The sequence below is a fragment of the Durotheca rogersii genome (genome assembly GCF_024521655.1).
Source record: "Durotheca rogersii strain YMJ 92031201 chromosome Unknown GGS23scaffold_5, whole genome shotgun sequence".
Taxonomy (NCBI): domain Eukaryota; kingdom Fungi; phylum Ascomycota; class Sordariomycetes; order Xylariales; family Xylariaceae; genus Durotheca; species Durotheca rogersii.
This window is the reverse complement of record NW_026251236.1, coordinates 2,218,757-2,241,031: the sequence shown is the minus strand read 5'-3', so window position 1 is coordinate 2,241,031 and position 22,275 is coordinate 2,218,757. Positions and strand designations below refer to the sequence as shown.

The following is a 22,275-nucleotide window of genomic DNA, read 5'->3' as shown; positions in this document are numbered from 1 at the left end:
TTTGGGCAAAGATAGCCCCGAAGGAGAGAGCTTAAACGTCCGGGGTGAAGTCTCGATACATGCATAAAATCTACGTACCCGGTTACCGCTTTACTGCGTTATCGATAGGAGATTGCTAGCAGCCCAAAGAGCTACCTAGCTACTAGCAGCTGTCTCTCCTACCACTTTCTGTTTCTACTATCCTCGTTCTCGTCCTCCATGTTACAACACTATTATTACAGCCGAGCAATATTAGTTTCGACTTCACATCCCCCTCACGCCAACCTCTTAGCTTCGTGCTTCCCCCACGCAGGAATACATGGCATTCATACATAGGTATCTACAAACCACTGCTTATCATGTGGACGTGTTGCCGGGAGGATCTCCACCCCCGTCGGATTTGGCATTCTCCTGCGTCGCCTCATTCTTGAGCTCCGATTCCAAGATGTCCACGGCCAGGCTCGCTTCGACAAAATCCTCAAGCTCCTCCGTTACCGTTTTGAGCTTCTCTTTAACCGCCTCTGCCCCTTCGAACCCCACTATATGTCGCGCTGGCGGGTTTTCGTGCCCCCCAATCGCCGTAAGCGCATACACCGTCTCGCCAACAAGACGATCCATCGACGAAGCCGGGAGCTTGGGGTATCTCTGGATGATCTCCGTGTCCGAAGGCTCAAAGGCCGTCTCCGGATTCAAGTTAAGTACATTTGTGAGCATATCCCGGATGCTCGGTGCCGGGTTGTTCTCGCTATCGTAATGCGGTAGCGCTGGGGAGAAGACGATTTTGTTGGTTAGGGATTGGATCTCCTTGTGAGGCTGCACTATGGTTACTTTGATGTTGAAGGGCGCGACCTCGTAAGCTAGCGAATCGCAGTACCCTTCGAGCGCCCACGTCGCCGCCGTATATATGGGCATACCGGGCGTGCCTATGTGGCCGCCGAGGCTCGTAAGAATCATGAGGTGACCGGTGTGCTGCGCGCGGAACGTCGGGAGCGACGCTTTGATGAAGTTCACCTGCGAGAAGAATATCGTCTCGAACTGGTCGCGCACTAAATTCTGCGTCGCCGACGTCGCGAACAGTTCCTCGACCGTCCCGACGACGGCTGCAGGGAAAGGATCGGCACGTAAGAACTCTCGTCCGCCCCGGACCCGCGAGGTAGGTGGGTAAGCCGCGCGTGAGACAGGGTATGCATACCTTCAGAGGTGCAACACAGCAGGATATCTATGCGGCCAAACACATCCTTGGCCTCCGCCACGGCGGCACTGCATTGGCCCATGACGCGACCATCGCAACGTATGCTACGGATGCGATCTTTCCAGCCCTCGCGGTCCTTGCGGTTACTCTTACACTCGTTGACCAGCTCGCGGAACTCGGCGCTGCGATCGTCGTGCTCGATCTCGTGGGGCGGCAGGCAGGCGACAACGTAGTCACCGTGGGTAAGCAATTGCCGGATCAGCCGCACCGCCAGAGGCGTCAGGGACGAGGTCAGAAACCATGTTCTCGGGGAATTGTGCGTCGCTGCCGCGCGATTCATTAGTCGGGATTCCGGTAGCCAAGCAGCATTTAGCCAAGAAAGACACTGATGAGCATCCCAAGCCGCCGATGTTGCGGACGGGAGTGCGCAGGGCGACGTGTTTCGTGGTTGGCGCTCGCGGTTGGGAAAAGCCGTGCGGGATAGCGAGGGGGGGTGAAATGGAGCGAAGAGCAGGAACGTAGCTGGGGGAGAGACAGGGACGGAGAGAAATGGCTTAGCTTAACGCACGAAAAGAAGCTGCAGGGACCGAGTGCGAGTGTCGTGCTGGGCCTGATGATTCGGCGTTCTTCTTCCCGGACATTTCCACCATTTCCTTACTTTCCCTCCCCCTCTTTCGCTCGTTATCTCTGATTAAAAACGATCGCTGTGCCTTGGCTAAGCGCCGACCGATCGGACACCAGAGATACCAGATTCGACCACTAATTCAGCATGCCACAAAGCTGCCGTCGACCGCGATCGCCAGAGGGGGGGGGGAAACGGCAGGCTAGCAGTCGATTTTCTGTATAGTTCACCCACAACGATACTCTGATGCTGCTGCCGCTGCCTCTTCTTCTTTCAAGGCCACGGGAACGAAGAATACTTAACGGCAGCAGTCACCGGGGGAGGGAGGGGGGAGATCGTCAAACTCGATATATGAAACATCAAAACAGACAGGATGTCCGGATCGGCACCAGGCATGTCATATGTCGTCGCCGTCCGTATGACACTGCACGCGCATGCTATATAGACGGGCGGGACGAGGCGAGGCGAGGCGAGGCGAGCAAGGCAGGGCAGGTCAGAGCAGGTCAGAGCAGGTCAGAGCAAGACAGCAAGCAAGCAGGTCGGCAGAAACACCCTACGCCTACCCGCGTTTTATGAATCATGACAGCCTCCTCCCCAATGTACCAACGAGCCCGTCTCGCCGTTAGGAGGGCCCTAGGTAACCTGCTAATTGGGGTTCTTGTACTTCTCGCGGCAGTTGGCGTACCCTGGAAAGCCCCAAACGAACCGAGGGGTTATCATTGACCCCACCACACAAGCGTTCGGCGCCCCGAATGGGGTATCGAGTCCTAGGAGCTCTGAGGGGAGGAGGAGGCCCTCTCGCGCAGAGTCTATACGAAGCTGGGAGGATAAAGGCTTCGGCATCGACACGCTCCGCTTCTTGCCAGAGTGGGAACCCGGGAAACCAGAGCGACTGGCGCTACGTATGCCCTGTCATGCTTGAGTAATGACAACCGGGCGTCTATGCAAGGTTTGTCGACCTGTCGGATAGCCCTGCTCGAGTTGGAGTCTGCGAGATCTTCACACTCACGGCCGAGGTAGTAGTGCCCGTTCGTTTTCGGCAGGCATCTCGGATATCACAGCGGCAACGTAGCAACGCTGCAATATATAACCCAGGTGCTATCACGTCCCGTCTCGACCGTTATTTGTCGTACCCTCCTTGTGCGATATGGCCGAATCTGGGGAAACCTTGGCTGCATCATCCCCTCCGATTCCTATCGGAATTTTGCCAGTGGGACAAGTCGAGCGCACGCGATGCGGAAGTCGGCCCAGGGATGGCAACGCGAAGAGGCATCCTAGCTGGCATTCTGCCTAGGAACTCGGCAAGGCTAGAGGTGTACCTATATCCTTCTGACACCTATCGTCCGCCCGAATTGGAATCCGACCGGGCTGCCCGCAAGTGATCAACCCCGTCCAGTCCGCTCCAGTCCGCTCCAGAAACACAAGCCAAGTCCGCATCTAGTTAGACAGGCTGGCCCGGAGCCAACCATATCGTCTGACCTACTACGACATATTATTCACTACACCAGGTACGTTAGGGGCGTGGATCATGAAATTCTTACCCAGATGTAGGCAAACTACAGGCTTCCTGTTGTAAGCACCCCGTGTAGCGTTCACCATACCGTTGATAGTAGGGAGGTGTGCAATCTTCCGCGAGAGTCCGCTTAAGCAGGTCCTCCTTCGCTACCGAAATTAAAATCTATTATTGGCGTGGGTGAGAATACAAGGGGAGGAGGCCCGTTCCCGAGCTCGGGCGGCTCGGAAAAGAAGCCTTCTATAGCAATCGACACCTGCTCGCACTTGCTGGACCTTGGCGATGTGCTAACTGACGGCTGATCAGTTTCTGCCGTCCAGTCGACACGGGTGACTCGGCCTAGGTAGGTATATGTAGTTGATACCATTGACCCGAATCCGAATAACACCCGGGCGTGATCTGCGACAACTTCTTACGTTGCTCAAGTCTCGTCAAAAGGGAAGAAAAAAAATACCTACCTCCAACTTCGGTGCGAAGCCGGCCCTGCTGCCGATCCCCATCCTGGAGGACGCCGCGCAAGCCCTCCTGAATTATCAAGACACGGGAATCGGCAGCTTGCCGACTTTATATATGCCTTTTTCCAGGACCGGTCGTGTTGAGATGTGTTCACCGCTACAGCCAGCGCCACAATCCCGTCTTCTGTGCATTAGTCGGAACACACGACGTATTTACAGTTTCTGTGTGCATGGAGACGCCTGGATGTAGGCTGAATAGGTTGAGATTTAGGTACACGATGACATATAGGTACGTCAGAGGATGGGCTGCTTTACGATTGTAACACAAGAGGCGCGTTATGGTAGGTATAGTATAGTCTCAGACATCCCTCGGAGCTCATCCCCCTGCTTTGAGCCCAATTTTAACATTATCGAGGTCGGCGTTGGCTGCGCTTACATCGCATTACCTACGTAAAGGGGGGAATGTGCACAAAAAGAGTATGGTGAGAAGGGAGGTTGATCAGGGGTTTCTAAAGGACAGCATTCAACATGGTTGCTGGATTTGTCACTGGAGTAGATGCAATATTTGAGGTTTACTGCAAGTACCTATGTTTTGTAAAGAAAACAAGGACATTTGCTGCACTCCTCTCCAGAAACCAACCGTGAATCTATGGCGGACGTCAAGCCACGCGCACACCCTATCCTCGTTGCCCTCTCTTTATCTCTCGGCGTCTGCTCTACGAGGCCATCTCAGCCCTGAGCCACGCGGGGATCTGCGGCGGGTTGTCCCAGCCGTCGAGGTAGGTCTCCTTGGGGACTCCCTCGCCCGAGGGCTTCGCATAGATGGCCGAGACGTACCAGACGGTCTGGCCTTTGCGCACGGTGTGCTGGAGGGTCGGGATGACGGTGCGGCTCTCGACGAGGTTCGAGTTGGGGTCGGCATTGACGAGGTTAGCGGCGCGGCCCACCTTGTCCTCGTCCTCGAGCGCCCGGATGCCCACGGCGCCGGCCCTCGAGGCGGCGAAGGCGCCGCGCCGGCCCGTCTCCCAGCCGTCGGGCGCGTCCAGGTCGTAGTTGCCGATGATGCGGGGCTGCGTACCCTCGCCGCGCGCGGCGTCGTACGGGTCGAGATATCGGTCGTCGAGCGCGCGGCGGTTGCAGATGGCGAAGGCACCGTCGGCCGTCATGACCTCGCGCCCGGCGGCGGCGATGCGGTGCGCGCGCAGGTGCCAGTTCGGCGTCCCGGGGTCCGGCGGGACGAGCGTTGTGCGCACCTCGACGTCCGGGAACGGCTTCCAGACGGACACGAGCACGGGCGTGGCGCCGCCGCCGCCAGAACCGTCTCCGAGGCGGTGCTCGAGCCCGGCGTACTCCGACTTGCGCCGCGTCTTCCAGTACTCGCCGCCGTCGTCCGAGAACCCGAGCTGCGACGCCAGCGCATACTGCTCGAGCGTGAAGAGGCCCGGCGGCACCGAGTACGCATACGCGCTGCTGTACGCGAAGGAGCCGTACTTGGCGTGGGTGCCCTTCATCGGATAGCTGCAGGCCTGACCCGACGATAGGAGCATGCAGTGGCCGCCGAGGTAGCTGGGTGCGCGAAATGGGGGAGTGTGTCAGTAGTGTGTCAGTAAGAGAACGAATAAGCCAGGCAGCGATAAATAGAGAGGGGGAAAGGCCCACCTCGCGATATGACCAGGATGCGGAAGCTCCTTTATCTTGGGAATCGCGTCACCGGGAAGCTGCTCTTCGGAGGTCCAGAACGGGTGGTTCTCTGGTACAGCCAGGCAAATAAAGGCCAGGCAAGCCCAGTACTTGACATCTTGGGTCAGCTTGAAGACATTTCGCAGAACCTTGAAGGTAAAACTTACCGGGCTGCCGGGGCTATTATAATTCTCTGCCATCTGTTTCTCGTGAGCGAGGTGTCGGCGCCTGAGATCCCAGGCCGACTACGTACATACATATTCGGGTACGAGTACCCGATTACCAGCGTCCCGCTTGGGCTCCAGATGTCGGGTTGCGTCTGCCACCACCGCAGGTGCCGCAAGACGATGCCTTTGACCATCCCCCACGTCAGGGGTTCGGGGAGTTCGACCCCGGCGTAGGCGAGGGCGCCCCAGAAAGATACCATAGCAAACCGATAGCCCACGCTACGGCCAAAGGGGATGGATCGACCTGTATACCCGCGTTAGAATTTGAAGAATCTTAGCAAGCAGCACGATGTCCGTACCTTCGTTGTCGTAGTAGTGGACCAGATCGAGCGCAACCTGCTGGGCGCGCTTCTTGAATTCCTCGGCTCGTTCTGGCTCGTCCTCGCCCGCGAGTTTCGCATATAGGAGTTGAAGGAAGTGGATCGCAAAGCTTGAGGAATAATAGTCCATCTCTGCCCGGGGGGGGGGCGTCAATACTTTCTCTCTTGACTAGTGCTAGGAGGGGGAGTAAGACCCACGATGAATGCCCTCCGGGCCATCGTTTGACCATCCACCGCCACGGTAGAAGGTATTGAGATGCTCGATGTCGCTGTCTAGCCTCTCTTGGGAGAATTTCCCTCCGTTCTTTTTCAGTCCGAGATTGGCGAACACGCGGAACCAAAGCCAGTTGGTATTGGGCATACTGGTGTGCACCATTAGCTCTACGATTTTACGCCGGTGCTTCGGTTGGATTTACTCCTTCTCGTTGATCGAGTTGCCTAGCCAGCTCTCGACATTTTGCCGCTCCTTCTCATCCAACGACTTCCAGATAACAGGGGCGACGGCTAACGCATACCCTATTAAGGAATTAGGAAGAGTTTTGGAAACGTTGGTGCTCTACGTTCCGTACCCAAAGGACACATTTCCACCATCCTCTGGTCGTTGTCTCGAGGATATCCCCAGTACTCGGGGCTCTCGGGGTCAGTACCCGACTTGATGCCCTGAACCCACCATTCCGTCCCGTGATAGTCGCCACCTCCAGCCAACAGACAAGCCAGGCCCCAGAGCGGTCGACAAATGCCTTCCACCTCGGAGGCGGTCTGGTCGAATCTAACGGCCGTAGCGCCGGGGCATCTCACTCTGGCCTTTAGCGGAGAGAAGAACGGCTCGAGGGGGTCAAGGAGAGTTCTCAGAAGTTCCTGAACAGAGGCGCGGTCGGTGATTTCCACCTTCGAAAAGGGGTGGACCCCATTGTAGCCAAGAACAAGGCCGGTCTTCGGCTCCATTGTGAGGGCGGGTAGCTCACCACCAGCAATGATCTGAGCTTACTGGCAAGAGACCGAGAAAATGGAAAGCAGCCTGTCGTGGCCTCCCGGAAGGCTCGAGTTAGCCCATGTGGGCTTTATCAGGACGCGTCTCTCCGTCCGTCAGCTTGGTGGGAGCATGAGGGGTTCCTTGGAATCGGGACGGGTTGTGGGGTGATAGAGCTCTCGCGGCTAATCTCGAACAGATGAATTCCTACGAGCAACCCCACCACGTATCGGTATCTATGGTGTAGGTAAGCTAGGCCGGTAGTGTGTGGCCGAGTGGTAGCCATAAGCCGGAATAATTCACCGCTTCGGGGCAGATTCAAGCGACGAGCGCCTCGCCTACGAATCTCTACCGTGACTATGTGCTGTGTCGGGAGGTATATACCTACCTACTGCAAGTAGTAGTAGGTAGTTAGAGGTTAGGGATATATGAGGCATGTAGGTAGGTAGGTACCATAGACGGTTGCGTGCTGGTATTTTCTCATTACCTACCTACCTAGGAGGTATGCCTGAACCGAGCTTATGTAACCCCTTAGCTAGGAATATGCATCCTCATCCCGATTCCCTGCCTTTTAGCAAGACGCTCAGCGACCTCTTTGCTGATGAAAATCCTCACTGGCCTAACCCTCTCCGTCCAAAACGGGGAAAATACACGCCAGGAAATATCTACCTGATAATGTCCGACGTCGGCCACGGGGTCGCAAGAACTTAGGTACCTTTAGAAATTCCAACATTGCATCTAGGTACCTAGGTATAGCACCGTCCCTCGAGATTGGCTTCTGACCGCATAACGAATGGTCTAGTCCAAGCTGAAATATAGAGAAGCGAGACCACCCAGTCTTCGAAGGACGTAGGTGCCGAAGAATTTGACGATAATGCGGAATTTGTTGGGGAATCTGCGGGGATGCGGGAAACCGCTTAGGAACCCCTTCGATACTGGGAGTTTGTTGGCACCCTGTGCTCCTCTCCCCTGGTCCTTTCAGTGGGTGGCATATTCCATGTTCCAATGGGTTGGATAACCTCGTGATCGACGGCTTGATCGAGTTACATTTTTCGAGCAATAAAATAAATCGCATAGTAATGTTGAGCCGCATAAACTTTTGGAACTCCCGATGGCGATGCTTCTGGCACGGTGTCGCTGACTACAAGGGATGATGCTGTGGCACTTGGCCACAGAGCCCGGATTTAATAAATATCCAACCCACCCCGAGCCGCAGAGGGATCCGGACACTGCTGCTACCACTACTGCCTATCTGTCTACCTTTCCCTTAGCTAAGTCCGTGGATTGCCCGAACTCGTGACGCGCACTGAGAGCGAATACGGCAGACAGGATGGCCTCCATTCCGAGGAAGCTCTGGGAGCCCCTCAATCCGGAGAAGACCCAGATGTATAGATTTATGCAGCGTTTGAACAGGAAGCGGAACACGACTCTAAAGGTAAGGGTGCTTTGCGAGAATCGATCAATCGTGAAGCATCAAGAAGCTGTAGTTAGCCTAACTCGTCGCTGACCCGTCTTAGACATTCCAAGACTTGTACGAATTTTCAATCGCCCAACGGTCCGACTTCTTCGCTGAAGTATTTGAATATTCCAACATAATACATACCGGCTCTTACACGAGAGCCGTAGACGAGAGCAAACCAATCGACGCTATTCCGCGCTGGTTTGAAGGAGTACAGCTCAATTGGGCTGAGAACATTTTGTGGTCTCGTGGGGCCCGCGACCCTTCGGACCACCACGGGAAGTCAGGAAAAGAAGACAATAAGATCGCCCTGACCGCAGTGCGGGAGGGTGTCTCCGAAATCAGGAACGTCACCTGGGCGACGCTCCGAAAACTCGTCGCCCTCTACGCCTCGGCGCTATACGGTCACGGCGTTAGAAAGGGAGATCGAATAGTTGTCATTGGCGCCAACGGCATTGAGACTCTCGTCATATTCACTGCCGCCGCCTGGCTAGGCGCCCTCTTCAACAGCAGCTCGACGGATATGGGCGTCCAGGGAATGCTGCAGCGGGCGGTTCAAATTAACCCCAAGGTAGGCACGGCAAAACTCCCCTGTAGTACATCTCAACGTACTGCTCGTTGACTGGAACCAGTATATATTTATGGACGATGCTTGTCTTTACAATGGCAAGCGGCTTGACCTGCGCCCCAAGATGGCCGATATCGTCGCGGGTATGGCGGACTGTGATCAGTTTTCCGGCATAGTATCCATTCGTCGCTTCCAGGCCGCCTTAGATATAAGCAAGATTCCCAAGTCACAGACTCTGGATAAATTTTTGGAAATGGGCAATGCGACATTCCCCCCGCCAATTGTTCGGATCAGCTTCTACGACCCGCTCCTAATCTCTCACTCCTCGGGTACCACTGGCATTCCTAAAGCTATAGTCCACTCGGTCGGGGGCGTGCTTCTGAGTTTCGTAAAGGAGACCCGCCTTCACGACGACGCCGGGCCTGACACCGTCTCGTTGCAATATACGACTACGGGATGGATCATGTACCTAGTCAGCGTTGGCCAGCTGCTGATAGGCTCACGTGTCGTTCTGTATGATGGTTCGCCTTTCCAGCCAAACCCACAGACTTTCATTAAGCTGGCGGGCGATCAAAAGGTGACGAATTTGGGAATTAGCCCCCGTTGGATTTACGAGATTTCTCGGGCTGGTCTCTCCCCTCGACAGATCACCGACTTGTCGAGTCTGCGAATAGTAACGAGCACGGGAATGGTGCTTTCGGAGCAGCAATTCGAGTGGTTTTACGACACCGGATTCCCCCCCCACGTCCGTCTCAATAACATATCTGGGGGAACCGACATTGTAGGGCTTACATCTTTCAGTTTTCTCAACTAGGTACTGACTTGACGTTATCTAGGCTGGATGTTTTGGCGTTGGCAATCCGCTGAGCCCTGTATACGTAGGTGGGACGCAAGGCCCTTCTCTAGGGGTTAAGGTAGCGATATACGATTCGCTATCGCCCCCCGGGCCTGGGCGTGAGGTCCCAGACGGTACGCCCGGGGAGCTTGTGGCCACGGCCTCATTCCCTAACGTACCCGTATTTCTCTGGGGGGACAAGACCCCAGCAGGTGCCCCCGGATCGAAGTACCATTCCGCGTACTTCGCAAGGTACGACCACGTATGGGCGCATGGGGATTTCTGCGTCATTCACCCTGTTACCAAGAATCTCACGTTCCTGGGGAGGGCCGACGGCGTCCTGAACCCCAGTGGGGTCCGATTCGGCTCGGCGGAAATCTACTCGGTGCTCGAGAGGAACTTCGCGGATCGCGTGGCCGACTCGATCTGCGTCGGACAACGGCGGCCCCAGGACAACGACGAGAGTGTGGTGCTATTCTTACTAATGCAGCCGGGCCACAAGTTCGACAGGAAGCTCGTCAACGAGGTTAAAGGAGCCATCGAGAACGAGTTAACAAAGAGACATGTGCCTAAATACGTGTTTGAGACCCCTGAGATACCGGTAGGTGGAAGCCCACACGTTCGAGTCGAGGAAGAAGGGGCGCGCTGACTGAGGGAGCTAGACGACGATCAATCTTAAGAAAGTCGAGCTTCCGGTCAAGCAGATTATTTCTGGTCAGATAGTCAAGCCAAGCAGCACGCTGCTCAACCCGGAGAGCCTAGACTTTTACTACCAATTCGCCAAGATCGAAGAAGTAGTTGGACCCAAGGGGAAGTTATAGTAAGGCTTACGATTGCTCGTGGGTCAGTTCTCCCCAGTGGCCTTATATAGAGGAGCTAGTTGGAGTATTCATTTCTCATGGTCGGATTTTATCTTGGGGCGGAGATCAATAGAGAGTAGGGGTCAAGCGGACGATTACATGTGCTCGATAGAGAGAGAGAGAAGTCTACCTTCGGGGTTCTTGCACCCCGGGAGTCCGTCCACATGTACACGCTTCTATGCCTCTAGATCATGTTTTCGGCTGAGGAGCGTCTCTCTTCGTATGTATGTATTTGGCAGGCCTATGGTTCGCGGTTGGATCTCGCTTCCGGGATTAGCCTCGGGGCAACCCTACAAGTATCTGTTCCTCTTGCTCGTATCAAACGGACGCGACCTGGTGATATCGCTAGCCAAAACGATCACTGGAGGTCAGCAAGGAGGGGGGCGTTGTATCTTCACCGAAACTAGCTAACCTTCAGCATCTTTCCTCTCACCCCCTTACTGTTTTTCCTGCGTACCTCTTCGTCCACGATCTCGGCATTAACGGGTCTCAAAATCACCCGGCCAAGATACAGGAGGCCAACCGTAAGCAAAACAACGGCACACTCTGAAGACATCCTGGAATCGCGTCGATTATTTGAGTAATTTGACCTGACCGAACATGACCAGAAGTATACTTTGATTCGGGGCACGACTGAATTCATCGAGTTATTTGGACAAAACGAGCAGAAGCACAGCGCGTCATACTGTAAAGACTCAGCCATATATGTGAAACAGTTCGGGTCAAACCTCTTGTTCGCGTGGTGGGGTGATAATTGGACAGCCCTCCCGACACAATCTTACTACACGTATGTATTGTTATTATCGATAGAGGGAAGGAAAAGAAAAGGAAGGGGGAAAAAAGACGCCTCCAAACTGGTCTACGACTCAACTTTGGCTCAGCTTGGAGGGCATGGAAGGCATAATCCCATCGCCATGGCGGCCTAATAGTCTCGCTGGCGGATGGATCTGTCGTGGTATGATTGTCACAAGGACATTCAGCGCCCGCTAGAGCAGATTGGACCTAGCAAAATGACAGGTTGACACCTCGGTGGGATCGATTTAGATGTCACATACAACGAGTGGTAACGGTAGCATGTAGTGCTCCTCTGAGTATGCCAAGGCGGTTTATCCTCCCACGCCTACCTCATTCGAGCATCGTCTCGGTCCCTCTGTCGAGGTCGACAGCTATTATTTCCCGCATGACGCTATCTGGTCGGTCAGCTACCTCATGGACCTTATAAGACCCTCACATGTAGTCATCGGCACGTCTCCGAGGTTAACTGGCACCAACAGTGCATGTGGGGACATTGGAGAGGAGGGCAGGGGAGGGTCTTGAGACCTATCGATACCGCTACCTCCATGAGGGGACTAGGCAGCTTGCAACTCTCCTGGAGGCTTGGTGATGTCACGTGGATGCGCTCGTTGATGTAGGCACTCATACATACCTAATGCATGGATGGGACGGCATGGCATAGCCCACGATAAGCGGTAAAGGAGGGAGTAAGCCGTGAAGTAAGGTACAGTACCTGTCTATAAGCGGCAATCCATTCAGCGCCTGCGATGGATCCCTACTGACGGTGCTTGATGGACAGGTTGGGACGGCTATGGAAGATGAGATCAATGGGGACGAATCTATGGCGTCGAGGTGCTTCTATTGAGACTGATTTACTTCCGCAGGCAGTCTTATCTTCGCCGTAATGGACACAACGCATAGAGTAGTAGATACCTGCATACTTCCTTTAGAACGATACGGTCTGGTACATATCGCACATGCGTTAGAGGTCCACCTGCCTAAGTGGATTCCGGAAGCCAATGGCAAGCGGAACCCGCCGGTGTTAGGTACATTAGGTACGTATTTATCACAGATATAATGTGTGTATGTACATGTATGTACCTATCCATCTGGCCGGGTACTCGATGCGTGGATTTGAATCTTACCTGCCTCGGGTCTTGACACCCTCAGTAAACACCTTGTTAAGGCACATTCATGTGCTGACGACGAGAGCAGCAGGCAGTTGGCTGACTTTTAGGCTACATGATGTTAGACGGGTTAGGTAGGCGTACCGCCTTAAGTAACGGTAGGCACTTTGAAAGCATCCCTACCTGTACCTACCTACCTACCTACCTAGGTACCCGCATACTTGATGTTGGCAGGCGGGTACATGATACGGAGGAACGTATGCAACTATAAGAAGCTTCAGTGTAATAATAATCACGTCTGCCTTAGGCATAGATGTAGGTACCTACCTACCTATCCGGGCATCCACTGGCCTTCTAGCCCACACAATTCTTATACCTACATAGGTAGCTAGCCAGGTACATACATCCGTCCATCCCCATCTCTCCGCCCATCCTCCCGTTCTACGCATTGCAACATACTACATATCACCATACTCTGCCGTGCACTTGAAAGCCTCTCGCGCCACGCAACTAGCCTAACACCTTCTCGCCTGCCTACCGTTTCGAGGGCCAACCTCGAAATTCAAACCCCGAGTTGGTTCGCCGGGCGTTGGATCGCTTACTTCAGCCCTGCCGTGCGTCATCGACGAGAGTCGAAGAGGGCGATAGGGGACTTCGTAGGGCGAGAGCGAAGCGGAAAGGGGAAAGAGACAAGCAGAAAGATAAGGGGGTTTCGTATCGTCGATGCCTCGGGTATACCGGTCAGACGCCATAGCCTCGCACACCTCGACGCAGAGAACGGTCGATCCTTGGACGGACGGGAGATCGAGAGCTTACCATCCCTCGAGATAGCCAGACTCGCCATAGTACCTCAGACTCTTCGTTAGCCAGACTTCGGTGTTGATCGCTCTTGTCCTCAGCCCCCGGCCCACCTGACATGAGGTCAGCCACCTCAGCGAGCTATTCACATCAAAGGCCGTCGTCCAAGTTGTCTAGTCACCTCGCCTTCCAACTTTTACCGATACTACTTGCTCGCTTGCATCTGCTGCTGCCGCCACCACCACTGCAGCCACCGCCCCTACTGCCATCGTCGTTGTCGTCACCACTACTACTGTCACTATTAGCACCGCCCACTTCGCGTCTCCCGCAACTTCGACCATCCTACTTCCCAGGTTCGTCCTGTACGGTACACAGCTAGCTCACCTCGGCCGGCAGACAGCGCTAAACCTCACAATCCTTTGTAGGACTGCGGGTGTTTCCATCCCGCAGTTAACGGGCGACAAACCGTCGAAGTGGCAGACCAAAATCCCCAGCAGCCTCCATCCGCCCCATCCGCCTCCGACCACCCCCGAATTCCTCCCAACACTGTCCTCTCTTCCCCCGCCGAACCCGCAACCTCGGCGAACCCCGCGAACCGCTCGAACCTGCTCCAGTCCCTAGCTTCCGATACCGAAACTAGCACACAAAATCGCCCCCCTATCTTTCCATCCTTACGACGTCAGGTCTTGGGAAGAAGGCAGCGAGCTATAGACGACAGCAATACCGTCGCTGGCTCGCAGTTAGACCTCTCGGAAGCTTACGCTTCGAATACCACCCCTGAAGAAACCCATCGAAGGAAACGAAGACGTTCCGATACCACCATGCTCGCAGAGACGGATAGGCCAGTAGGAGCTAATGGCACCCAGAAGACCTACTCCAACGGGAAGTCACACCAGCGACCCTCGGTATCAGGTGCCTCAAATGGGACACACAAAACAACCACGGCACGAAACGGCTCCTCGAAAGGTAGGCCGTCGACTGATTATTGCGGCCATGATCGCGAAGAGGTCACCAGGATACTCATACAGGCACTCTCGGACATGGGCTATCACTCTGCAGCAGATAGCCTGAGCCAGGACAGCGGGTTTGAGCTGGAATCCCCGACGGTGGCGGCCTTTAGGGCTGCGGTTCTAGAAGGAGACTGGAATGAAGCGGAGCGACTGCTTTTTGGAGCGTCCCCGCCTAGCGATCGGGCTGGCGAGGGAAGCAATGGGTTGGTGCTGGCCAAGGGTGCAGATAGGAATGTGATGCGGTTCTGGATACGACAGCAAAAATTCCTGGAGCTCCTGGAACAAAAAGAGACTACCCGCGCCTTGATCGTGCTTAGGACAGAACTAACGACGCTGTACTACGACACAAAGAAGTTGCATTTCCTATCTAGCTTGCTCATGTGTCAATCGGCCGAAGATCTGAAATCAAGAGCAGAGTGGGATGGCGCCTACGGCGACTCCCGGCACGTTCTTTTATCCCAATTGTCAAGTGAGTCCAGACCCCTATTGCTAGCTTATGTGTGCTGCTACTAATCTTCCCTTGAAGGGTGCATATCACCATCGGTCATGGTTCCAGAACACCGCCTGGCTATGCTCTTGCACCAAGTTAAGCGGAATCAGATAGCTAGTTGCCTTTGGCACTCGAGCGCCGTACCCCCATCTCTCTATGCCGACCATAGATGTGACCAGAGTCAATACCCCGCTGATAATGTCATCGAGTTGGACGAGCAAGACGGTGAGGTCTGGCAGGTCGCCTTTTCCCACGACGGGACGAAGTTAGCTAGTTGCGGGAGCGGTAAGGATGTCATCATATGGGAGGTGCCCTCCTTCGAACCACTTCATTTCCTCAAGGGTCATAGCGGTGGCGTTGGTAAGGTCTCCTGGAGCTGGGATGACTCTAAGCTTGTTTCGTGTAGCCAGGACAAGCACGCGATATTGTGGGACGTCAATGTAAGTGTCTCAATTTCCACTGCCGCGGGACTTATACCTGACAGATGCAGACGGGCACCTTGCTCAAAAGGCTCCAATGGTGTGACGAGCCAGTTACAAGTTGCGTGTGGGCTGCGGACGACCAGACGTTTGTAACCGGCTCTCTCAACGGTTCCCAAAGCCTCGTCCAATGGAATCTATCTGGGGAAATGATACATGACTGGAATAACTGTCATAGAGTTGAGGACTTGGCGGCCTCATCTGACGGGCGTTGGCTGGTCTCTATGGACATGTTGAATCATATCCATGTTTACAACTTCATCACTCGTGAACTGGAATACGAGATGGATTTACGAGTCAGAACGACATCGGTCAGCATCAGCCAGAACCCTAGACACCTTTTAGTGACCCATCAGAACGGCGTGGCGCAACTCATCGACCTCGTCATTCGAGAACCAATTCAAAATTACACGGGATTCACCGGCGGTGAGTTCACGATAAGGAGTTCCTTCGGTGGAGCGGATGAAAGCTTCATAATTAGCGGGAGCGAAGGTCAGTATTACCGCCAACCTATATTTCGGCTCCTCTTTAACTAAACACGGTGACATAACAGATGGCTCCGTCTACGTCTGGCACAAGGCTAGTGGGCAGTTGGTAGAGAAGCTCGTCGGCCATACCCCTAGATGCAACTCGGTTTCGTGGAGCCCAGTGGACCCGTGTCTCTTTGCGACGTGCGGAGATGACGGGAAGATTAAAATGTTTGCAAGCCCTTGCGTTGAATCCTCATCTAGGCCTACAAGTGCTAACTGTCTCTAGATGGTCTAATGGCGACTGGCGGCGCATACATCGGGAAACAAGTCGGAGCTCTAACGGGTCTTGAGAGCGACCTCTACGGAGCTATCTTCAGACTCGTGTCGAGTCTGGTTTCACGGTATAGCACACCTGCATGGCATATGGACCTGGCGCATTTGTATATGGATGATGGCTACACGGCGCTTCTCACCCCGTAAACCCACACGATCAGGCCGAATGCGGGTTTGGGACGGCTAATTTACAGCGGCGGCCTGCATGAGTGGGTGGTTGGTTGCGTGGAGCATTAATCGCACAGAATATCTCTGGCGGAGACGCTCGAACCCGAGCGGGAGGACTCTGCAGGATCCCCTTTCCTTCTTCAAACAATAGATTTAGAGGCCGAGGACGGTGCCTTGGGGATGTCAACACGTGTACCCTCTTAGATGACGCGGCGAGGGAGGGCGCGTGGCTCGTTTCTGCCCCGTCGGTGGACGACGACCCAATCAACGCGGTCATGTTCCAGCTAATATGCGAGAGCGAGAGTGTATTTGGCCGCAACCACAGCGGCCTAGTAAGGAGACTGGAGCGACTTTGCGGAGGGGACGTTCGGCGGCAACCTGCGTGCTTGTATCTTAGCTCCGCGAATCTTTAGACTACGTCTTCGGGTACGCCGTACCCATACCTTGACGCCTACGTATCAACTACTGTCCATGATTCTGGCTCGAGCCGCCCTTGGACCGCTCAGTTGTAGACGATAGCATTTCACATCCGCCTAGTGTTGTTATCTAGATAGACATCCGCCTATTGACCCTCGCAGATAGATTCGATTTAGCACGAGGTTTACTACTGAACCTGAATAGACTCGTTGTCACCAGCCTCTAGTAAGGAGCTGACGCATGCTCGTCCAGGCAACACGATTATCGATTCTTGCGGTGGCAGGATAATTACACAGTGCGGACCGCAGCTACGACAGCATGTATCCGCAATCTGCCCTCACGGGTTATGGGAGGACCTGTCGTGGGACCCCAGTGCAGGCGAATGGGGATATATACCTACAGGTTACAACCCGTCTCCTAGGCGGTAGCTGAAGAGACAGTTTTGTGGCCTATCCTACCGCATGGCACTCCTATCCCAACCACATACGGTCATATATATCTTATTTTCCGTTACGTATAGTAACAACAAGTGTTAGCCCCAGCGCCCATTCCTATAAGAGACAGGTAGGTACCTGTATGGTAAACGTAGACGAGGCTCGCCTTTAAGTAAACAATGTCAGCTTCTTCGCTTCCATACATCCTCCGTCGTCGTTTATGGGGGGATCGTGCAATACGGATGTAGTCGGCGCTACACCACTGTCGATAAACGGCGACACGTATGGGGCAAAGCACCGCGTATACTTACTACTGCGGTCCGGGGGGGTAATTTGCACGGCGCATTCCCATTCGCACATCCAACCCCTGCTCAACATACGTACATACGTACAACAGATCCATGTCCGCATACGTACGCACCGGTTTTCTAGTGGATGTGGTTATCTCTAGGCATACATTAGCACGGCTGTAAAGGCAGGCCGGTAGGAAGCCTGAGATAGAGGCCAAATACCTGGCCGTAGGTATTGTCGAGAGAGGAGGCGAGTCGGATGTATGGTATACCTATACGTATGCAGGGTGGCCTACCTTACATATGTGTATGACAGTGCAGGCAAACCCGCCGAGTGTAGAACGTTGGAAATAGCGGCTGGTTGGTGGAAACGAGGCTCGCTCATAATTACCTGCCTACAGACCTACATAGCAGGGCATGAGGCAGACAACTTCTGGCCCTGATGGCGACGGGGAAGGGTTGGGCATGCATATCAGGTACCTGCATAATTGGCCGTTGTCCGATTCCGGGTAGGTCGATATGCTGATGCCTGAGGCAGGAAAAGTCACACGTCCCCTGTGGCTCGATAACCCGGAGCCAGTTACGCGGTAACAGAAGTGATTACATAAGGTACCAATCTGCCCAGGAAAGTGGCACTTGTCGCGTTATCCCTGGGGTCAGGTTGGCCTGAATCTGCCAGCAAGACCTGACCTGACCCAATATCAGGTGCACAAGACCCGACATCTACATACCTCCTCTGTGCATACATACATATATGAGTATACCTACATATGTGCCTATACCTCAGGTATTTCCACACACATCGGGAGCCAGGTCTAACATTCATTCATCCATCCATCAAACCCCAACCACACGCGCCAACCCGCCCGTCTCCCCAGACCCATAACCTCGCCAACCACGTCCAAACAACTCGTGGGCTACTTCGCCCTGTGCATAATACACCTGCAGCCTCCCGTTCCCTCCCCTGATCTTCCGCTCGGAGAGAGGGGCTCGAGAACGCCATCGGCGAAATCTGCCCAGCACTAGACAAACCCACCCCCGATACCGACACCGACACCGACACCGACTTATCGAATCCACGTCGCTGTGCTCCTCCAACCTCAACTTGTCCAGCCAGGCTTGACAGCAACTCCAACGCCGGCAATAGCCTCAGCGCGAATACCTGTCTGCCTACCTCTACCTCACCCCCTGATTTCGCGGCCAGTTGTGGAAGATGGCCGATACGCTCAACGTCCCGGGGGGCATCTCGGACCCTGCTCTCATCAAGTACGTTTGCCCGTCCTGCCGACGGAGAGCCGCCTTCGCCAGTGCGCGCGGCCTAGCAGCTAACACCACTATCACCTCTCTAGACTCGTCAACAAGCTCCAAGATGTGTTCGCGACGGTCGGTGTCAACAATCCCATCGACCTGCCGCAAATAGTCGTCGTCGGAAGTCAGTCGAGCGGTAAGAGTTCCGTGCTGGAGAATATTGTCGGCCGAGACTTGTACGTGCTGACCCCAGACCGCCTGGTTCCTACCTCCTCCCTCCGTGATCACAGCTAACCGACTACCCTCAACAGCCTGCCTCGGGGGTCCGGTATCGTAACTCGACGGCCTCTCGTCCTACAACTCATCAACCGACCTGCGACGCCTCAGACGAACGGGGTGAAGGATGAGATCTCCGGCTCCACGGATAAGGCTGCCAACGCGGACGAGTGGGGCGAATTTTTGCATATACCTGGGCAGAAGTTCTACGACTTCAACCGAATTCGGGAAGAGATCAGCCGGGAGACGGAGGCCAAGGTCGGCCGCAATTCTGGCATCTCGGCTTCGCCTATCAACCTCAGGGTCTATTCCCCCAACGTCCTGACACTAACGTTAGTTGACTTGCCCGGGCTGACGAAGGTGCCGGTCGGAGACCAACCCCGAGATATCGAGCGGCAAATCAAAGATATGGTGCTCAAATATATTCAGAAATCAAATGCCATCATCCTCGCCGTCACCTCTGCTAACATCGATCTGGCCAACTCGGACGGCCTTAAGCTCGCCCGAGAGGTAGACCCAGAAGGTCAGAGGACTATCGGTGTTTTGACCAAGGTGGACCTGATGGACGAGGGTACCGACGTTGTCGATATTCTTGCTGGTCGCATCATCCCTTTGCGACTTGGATACGTCCCCGTTGTCAACAGAGGACAGCGCGACATCGACAACAAGAAACCCATTTCGGCGTCTCTCGAGGCCGAAAAGAACTTCTTCGAAAATCACAATGCCTACCGAAACAAGAGCACCTACTGCGGTACTCCGTACTTGGCACGGAAGCTAAATCTAATTTTGATGATGCACATCAAGCAGACGCTACCAGATATCAAGGCGAGGATTGCCAGCTCCTTGCAAAAGTACAGCGCCGAGCTCGAGAGTCTGGGGCCCTCGATGCTGGGCAATAGCGCCAACATTGTTCTGAACATCATCACCGAGTTCACAAACGAGTGGCGAACCGTCCTAGAAGGTAACAATGGCGAGCTATCCAGCACCGAGCTGTCCGGAGGTGCCAGGATCAGCTTTGTATTCCACGAGCTCTACTCGAACGGCGTGAAGGCGGTTGACCCCTTCGATGTTGTCAAGGACGTCGATATCAGAACCATACTTTACAACTCATCCGGCTCCTCGCCAGCACTTTTCGTTGGGACGACCGCTTTCGAAGTCATCGTCAAGCAACAGATCAAGCGACTTGAGGAGCCTAGTCTCAAGTGCGTGTCGCTCGTTTACGACGAGCTGGTGCGTATCTTGACGCAGCTCCTTGCTAGGCAGCTATATAGGAGATACCCACAGCTCAAGGAGAAATTCCACGGTGTAGTTATCAGCTTCTTTAAGAAGGCCATGGAGCCCACAAACAAGCTGGTCAGGGATCTCGTCTCCATGGAGGCTTGCTATATCAACACGGCTCACCCCGATTTCCTCAACGGACATCGAGCGATGGCGATAGTGAACGAACGTTACAACGGAGCGAAGCCCGTGCAAGTCGACCCCAAGACCGGAAAGCCTCTGGCAGCATCGGCCACACCGGCTCGCGCGACTAGCCCTTCGCTCGACGGTAACCTGGACAACAACAGCGGGTTCTTCGGAAGTTTCTTTGCTGCCAAGAACAAGAAGAAGGCTGCTGCTATGGAAGCTCCTCCCCCGACCCTTAAGGCTTCCGGGACGCTCTCCGAGAGAGAGAATATCGAGGTCGAAGTTATTAGTACGTGCGACCGGATCGCCGCGCCGGAGTGACTGTGCTGACGGATTGCTGTAGAACTGTTAATTGCTTCGTACTTCAACATCGTAAAGAGGACGATGATCGACATGGTACCGAAAGCTATCATGCTAAACCTCGTCCAGTAAGCCTCATTCAACTAACCGACGCTCGTCAACAGACCACTGACTTTGGGTTACCAGGTTCACGAAGGACGAGATGCAGCGAGAGCTGTTGGAGAACATGTACCGCAACGAAACTCTGGACGATCTGCTGAAGGAGAGCGACTACACCATCCGCCGGCGGAAGGAATGCCATCAGATGGTGGAGTCACTGGGTAAGGCCAGCGAGATTGTCAGCCAGGTTCAGTAAAAATGTTGGAATCTCTCTATACCCATTGTGACGGAATCTAGCCGGCTAGCTACCTTTTGGTTTCGGGCGGTCACGACGAGCCAAGAGATGTCGAGGAAGCTGTTAGCTCTTCGACCGTCGGATAACCCGGATTTTCACACAATGTCGAAGAGCGTAGGACTGGTGGGCCCTGCTGATCATTCCTCCTACCCCTTTCCCCTGTCCTCATCCTCACCCCACCTCTTTTCTTTTTTCTTTTTTTTTTGTCTTAAGAGAACATTACGCCACCTCACGCCATACCCCAACCCGGTCCCCCCCCCCTGGCTCTCTAGATATGGATATGAAGGTCATGTAGCGGGTAGATGAGAGAAGTAAGCAGCATACCATGAGAGGGAGAGAGAAGGAAGGGAAGAGAGAGATGCAAAAAATGAGAGCGAGAGAGAGAGACAGAAAGAGCGCGAGGGAGGCGGAATAATTAATGTAGCTAAAGAGACATGAGAAATTGCCTGATAATGAAAAGAAAGAATTTTATTTCTCAGCCGCCACGGCGTTCGTCTGCCCTGCTCGTCGCGCTTCGCGACGACGGGATGGGGCGGGGCGAGATGAGATGTGGCGAGATGAGAAGTGACGGATAGCATCTCGTCTGCTGCTCTCGCGCCGATCGATCGATCGAAAGTTTCCGAGCTTCTAGACTGGTTCTCCTGCGTCGGCTAGTCGTACGTTTAGCAGCAGCGGCGGCGGCGGCGGCGGGCGCGCGCGCGTCCGTAAGCAGACCAGTCGGAACGAGAGAGCGTCTGCCTGGGCGCGGGCGGCGCGCTCGCGCGTTAGGGGGCTGGCTGCGTGGTCTGCCCTCCCTGGCCGTTCCCGTCTGTCTGCGCCTGGCTCTGGCAGTCGAGCTTCGCCCGCCGAGCGCAAAAGAGGCCAGTCAGGAGCGCGGAGAGGCCAGGGGGGCCAGACGGCGTGCAGGGCTGACAAGGTGTAGATGGCAGGGCGGAGGATCGTGGCGGCTCAGGCGGATGGCGGAGAAAGGGGGGGGGGGGTCATTATCGTCATTATCGTTCCTAATTTTTTTTTTTCGGATTTGCTTTTTTTTATTTTACGGGGGGGATGTTGGTTGGCTCTCGCACGGTGAGGTGAGGCACGGACGGGCTGGAGAAGGGGGGGGAACGGGCACCTGGGGTACGAAGATATGGGGAAGGGCGAGGCGAGGCGAGGCCCAGGGGACCAAGGCGACGGGGGGGCT

General features: G+C 54.7%; 5 protein-coding genes across 5 annotated transcripts; 3 read left to right on the top strand and 2 right to left on the bottom strand.

Annotated features, from left to right (window-relative positions):
* Positions 1-17: 17 nt before the first annotated feature.
* GGS23DRAFT_559721 (uncharacterized protein) lies at positions 18-2,307 on the bottom strand. The gene is made up of 3 exons (XM_051515833.1): positions 1,740-2,307; positions 1,172-1,495; positions 18-1,079 (listed from the first exon to the last, which is right to left on the bottom strand). Exons 1-3 carry the CDS (start codon positions 1,819-1,821, stop codon positions 337-339), a joined length of 1,149 nt encoding a protein of 382 aa, XP_051374253.1. The 5' UTR covers positions 1,822-2,307; the 3' UTR covers positions 18-336.
* A 1,703-nt stretch (positions 2,308-4,010) lies between these two features.
* Positions 4,011-6,933, bottom strand: GGS23DRAFT_618629 (uncharacterized protein; the record flags this gene model as incomplete). The annotated part of the gene is made up of 7 exons (XM_051520953.1): positions 4,011-5,327; positions 5,421-5,641; positions 5,695-5,912; positions 5,968-6,120; positions 6,187-6,350; positions 6,405-6,504; positions 6,558-6,933. 7 exons carry the CDS (start codon positions 6,931-6,933, stop codon positions 4,478-4,480), a joined length of 2,082 nt encoding a protein of 693 aa, XP_051374252.1. The 3' UTR covers positions 4,011-4,477.
* Positions 6,934-8,596: 1,663 nt separating this feature from the next.
* On the top strand, positions 8,597-10,756 carry GGS23DRAFT_432359 (uncharacterized protein). Its single transcript, XM_051513858.1, has 3 exons — positions 8,597-9,766; positions 9,822-10,421; positions 10,483-10,756. The coding sequence occupies exons 1-3, from the start codon at positions 9,059-9,061 to the stop codon at positions 10,639-10,641; spliced, it is 1,467 nt and encodes a 488-aa protein (XP_051374251.1). The 5' UTR covers positions 8,597-9,058; the 3' UTR covers positions 10,642-10,756.
* Positions 10,757-13,979: 3,223 nt separating this feature from the next.
* GGS23DRAFT_432235 (WD40-repeat-containing domain protein) lies at positions 13,980-16,248 on the top strand. The gene is made up of 5 exons (XM_051513857.1): positions 13,980-14,858; positions 14,916-15,319; positions 15,370-15,850; positions 15,912-16,056; positions 16,115-16,248. The coding sequence occupies exons 1-5, from the start codon at positions 14,201-14,203 to the stop codon at positions 16,176-16,178; spliced, it is 1,752 nt and encodes a 583-aa protein (XP_051374250.1). The 5' UTR covers positions 13,980-14,200; the 3' UTR covers positions 16,179-16,248.
* Positions 16,249-18,683: 2,435 nt separating this feature from the next.
* GGS23DRAFT_595057 (vacuolar sorting protein 1) lies at positions 18,684-21,053 on the top strand (the record flags this gene model as incomplete). Its single annotated transcript, XM_051518257.1, has 5 exons — positions 18,684-18,736; positions 18,820-18,954; positions 19,030-20,687; positions 20,742-20,826; positions 20,885-21,053. 5 exons carry the CDS (start codon positions 18,684-18,686, stop codon positions 21,051-21,053), a joined length of 2,100 nt encoding a protein of 699 aa, XP_051374249.1.
* Positions 21,054-22,275: the final 1,222 nt, after the last annotated feature.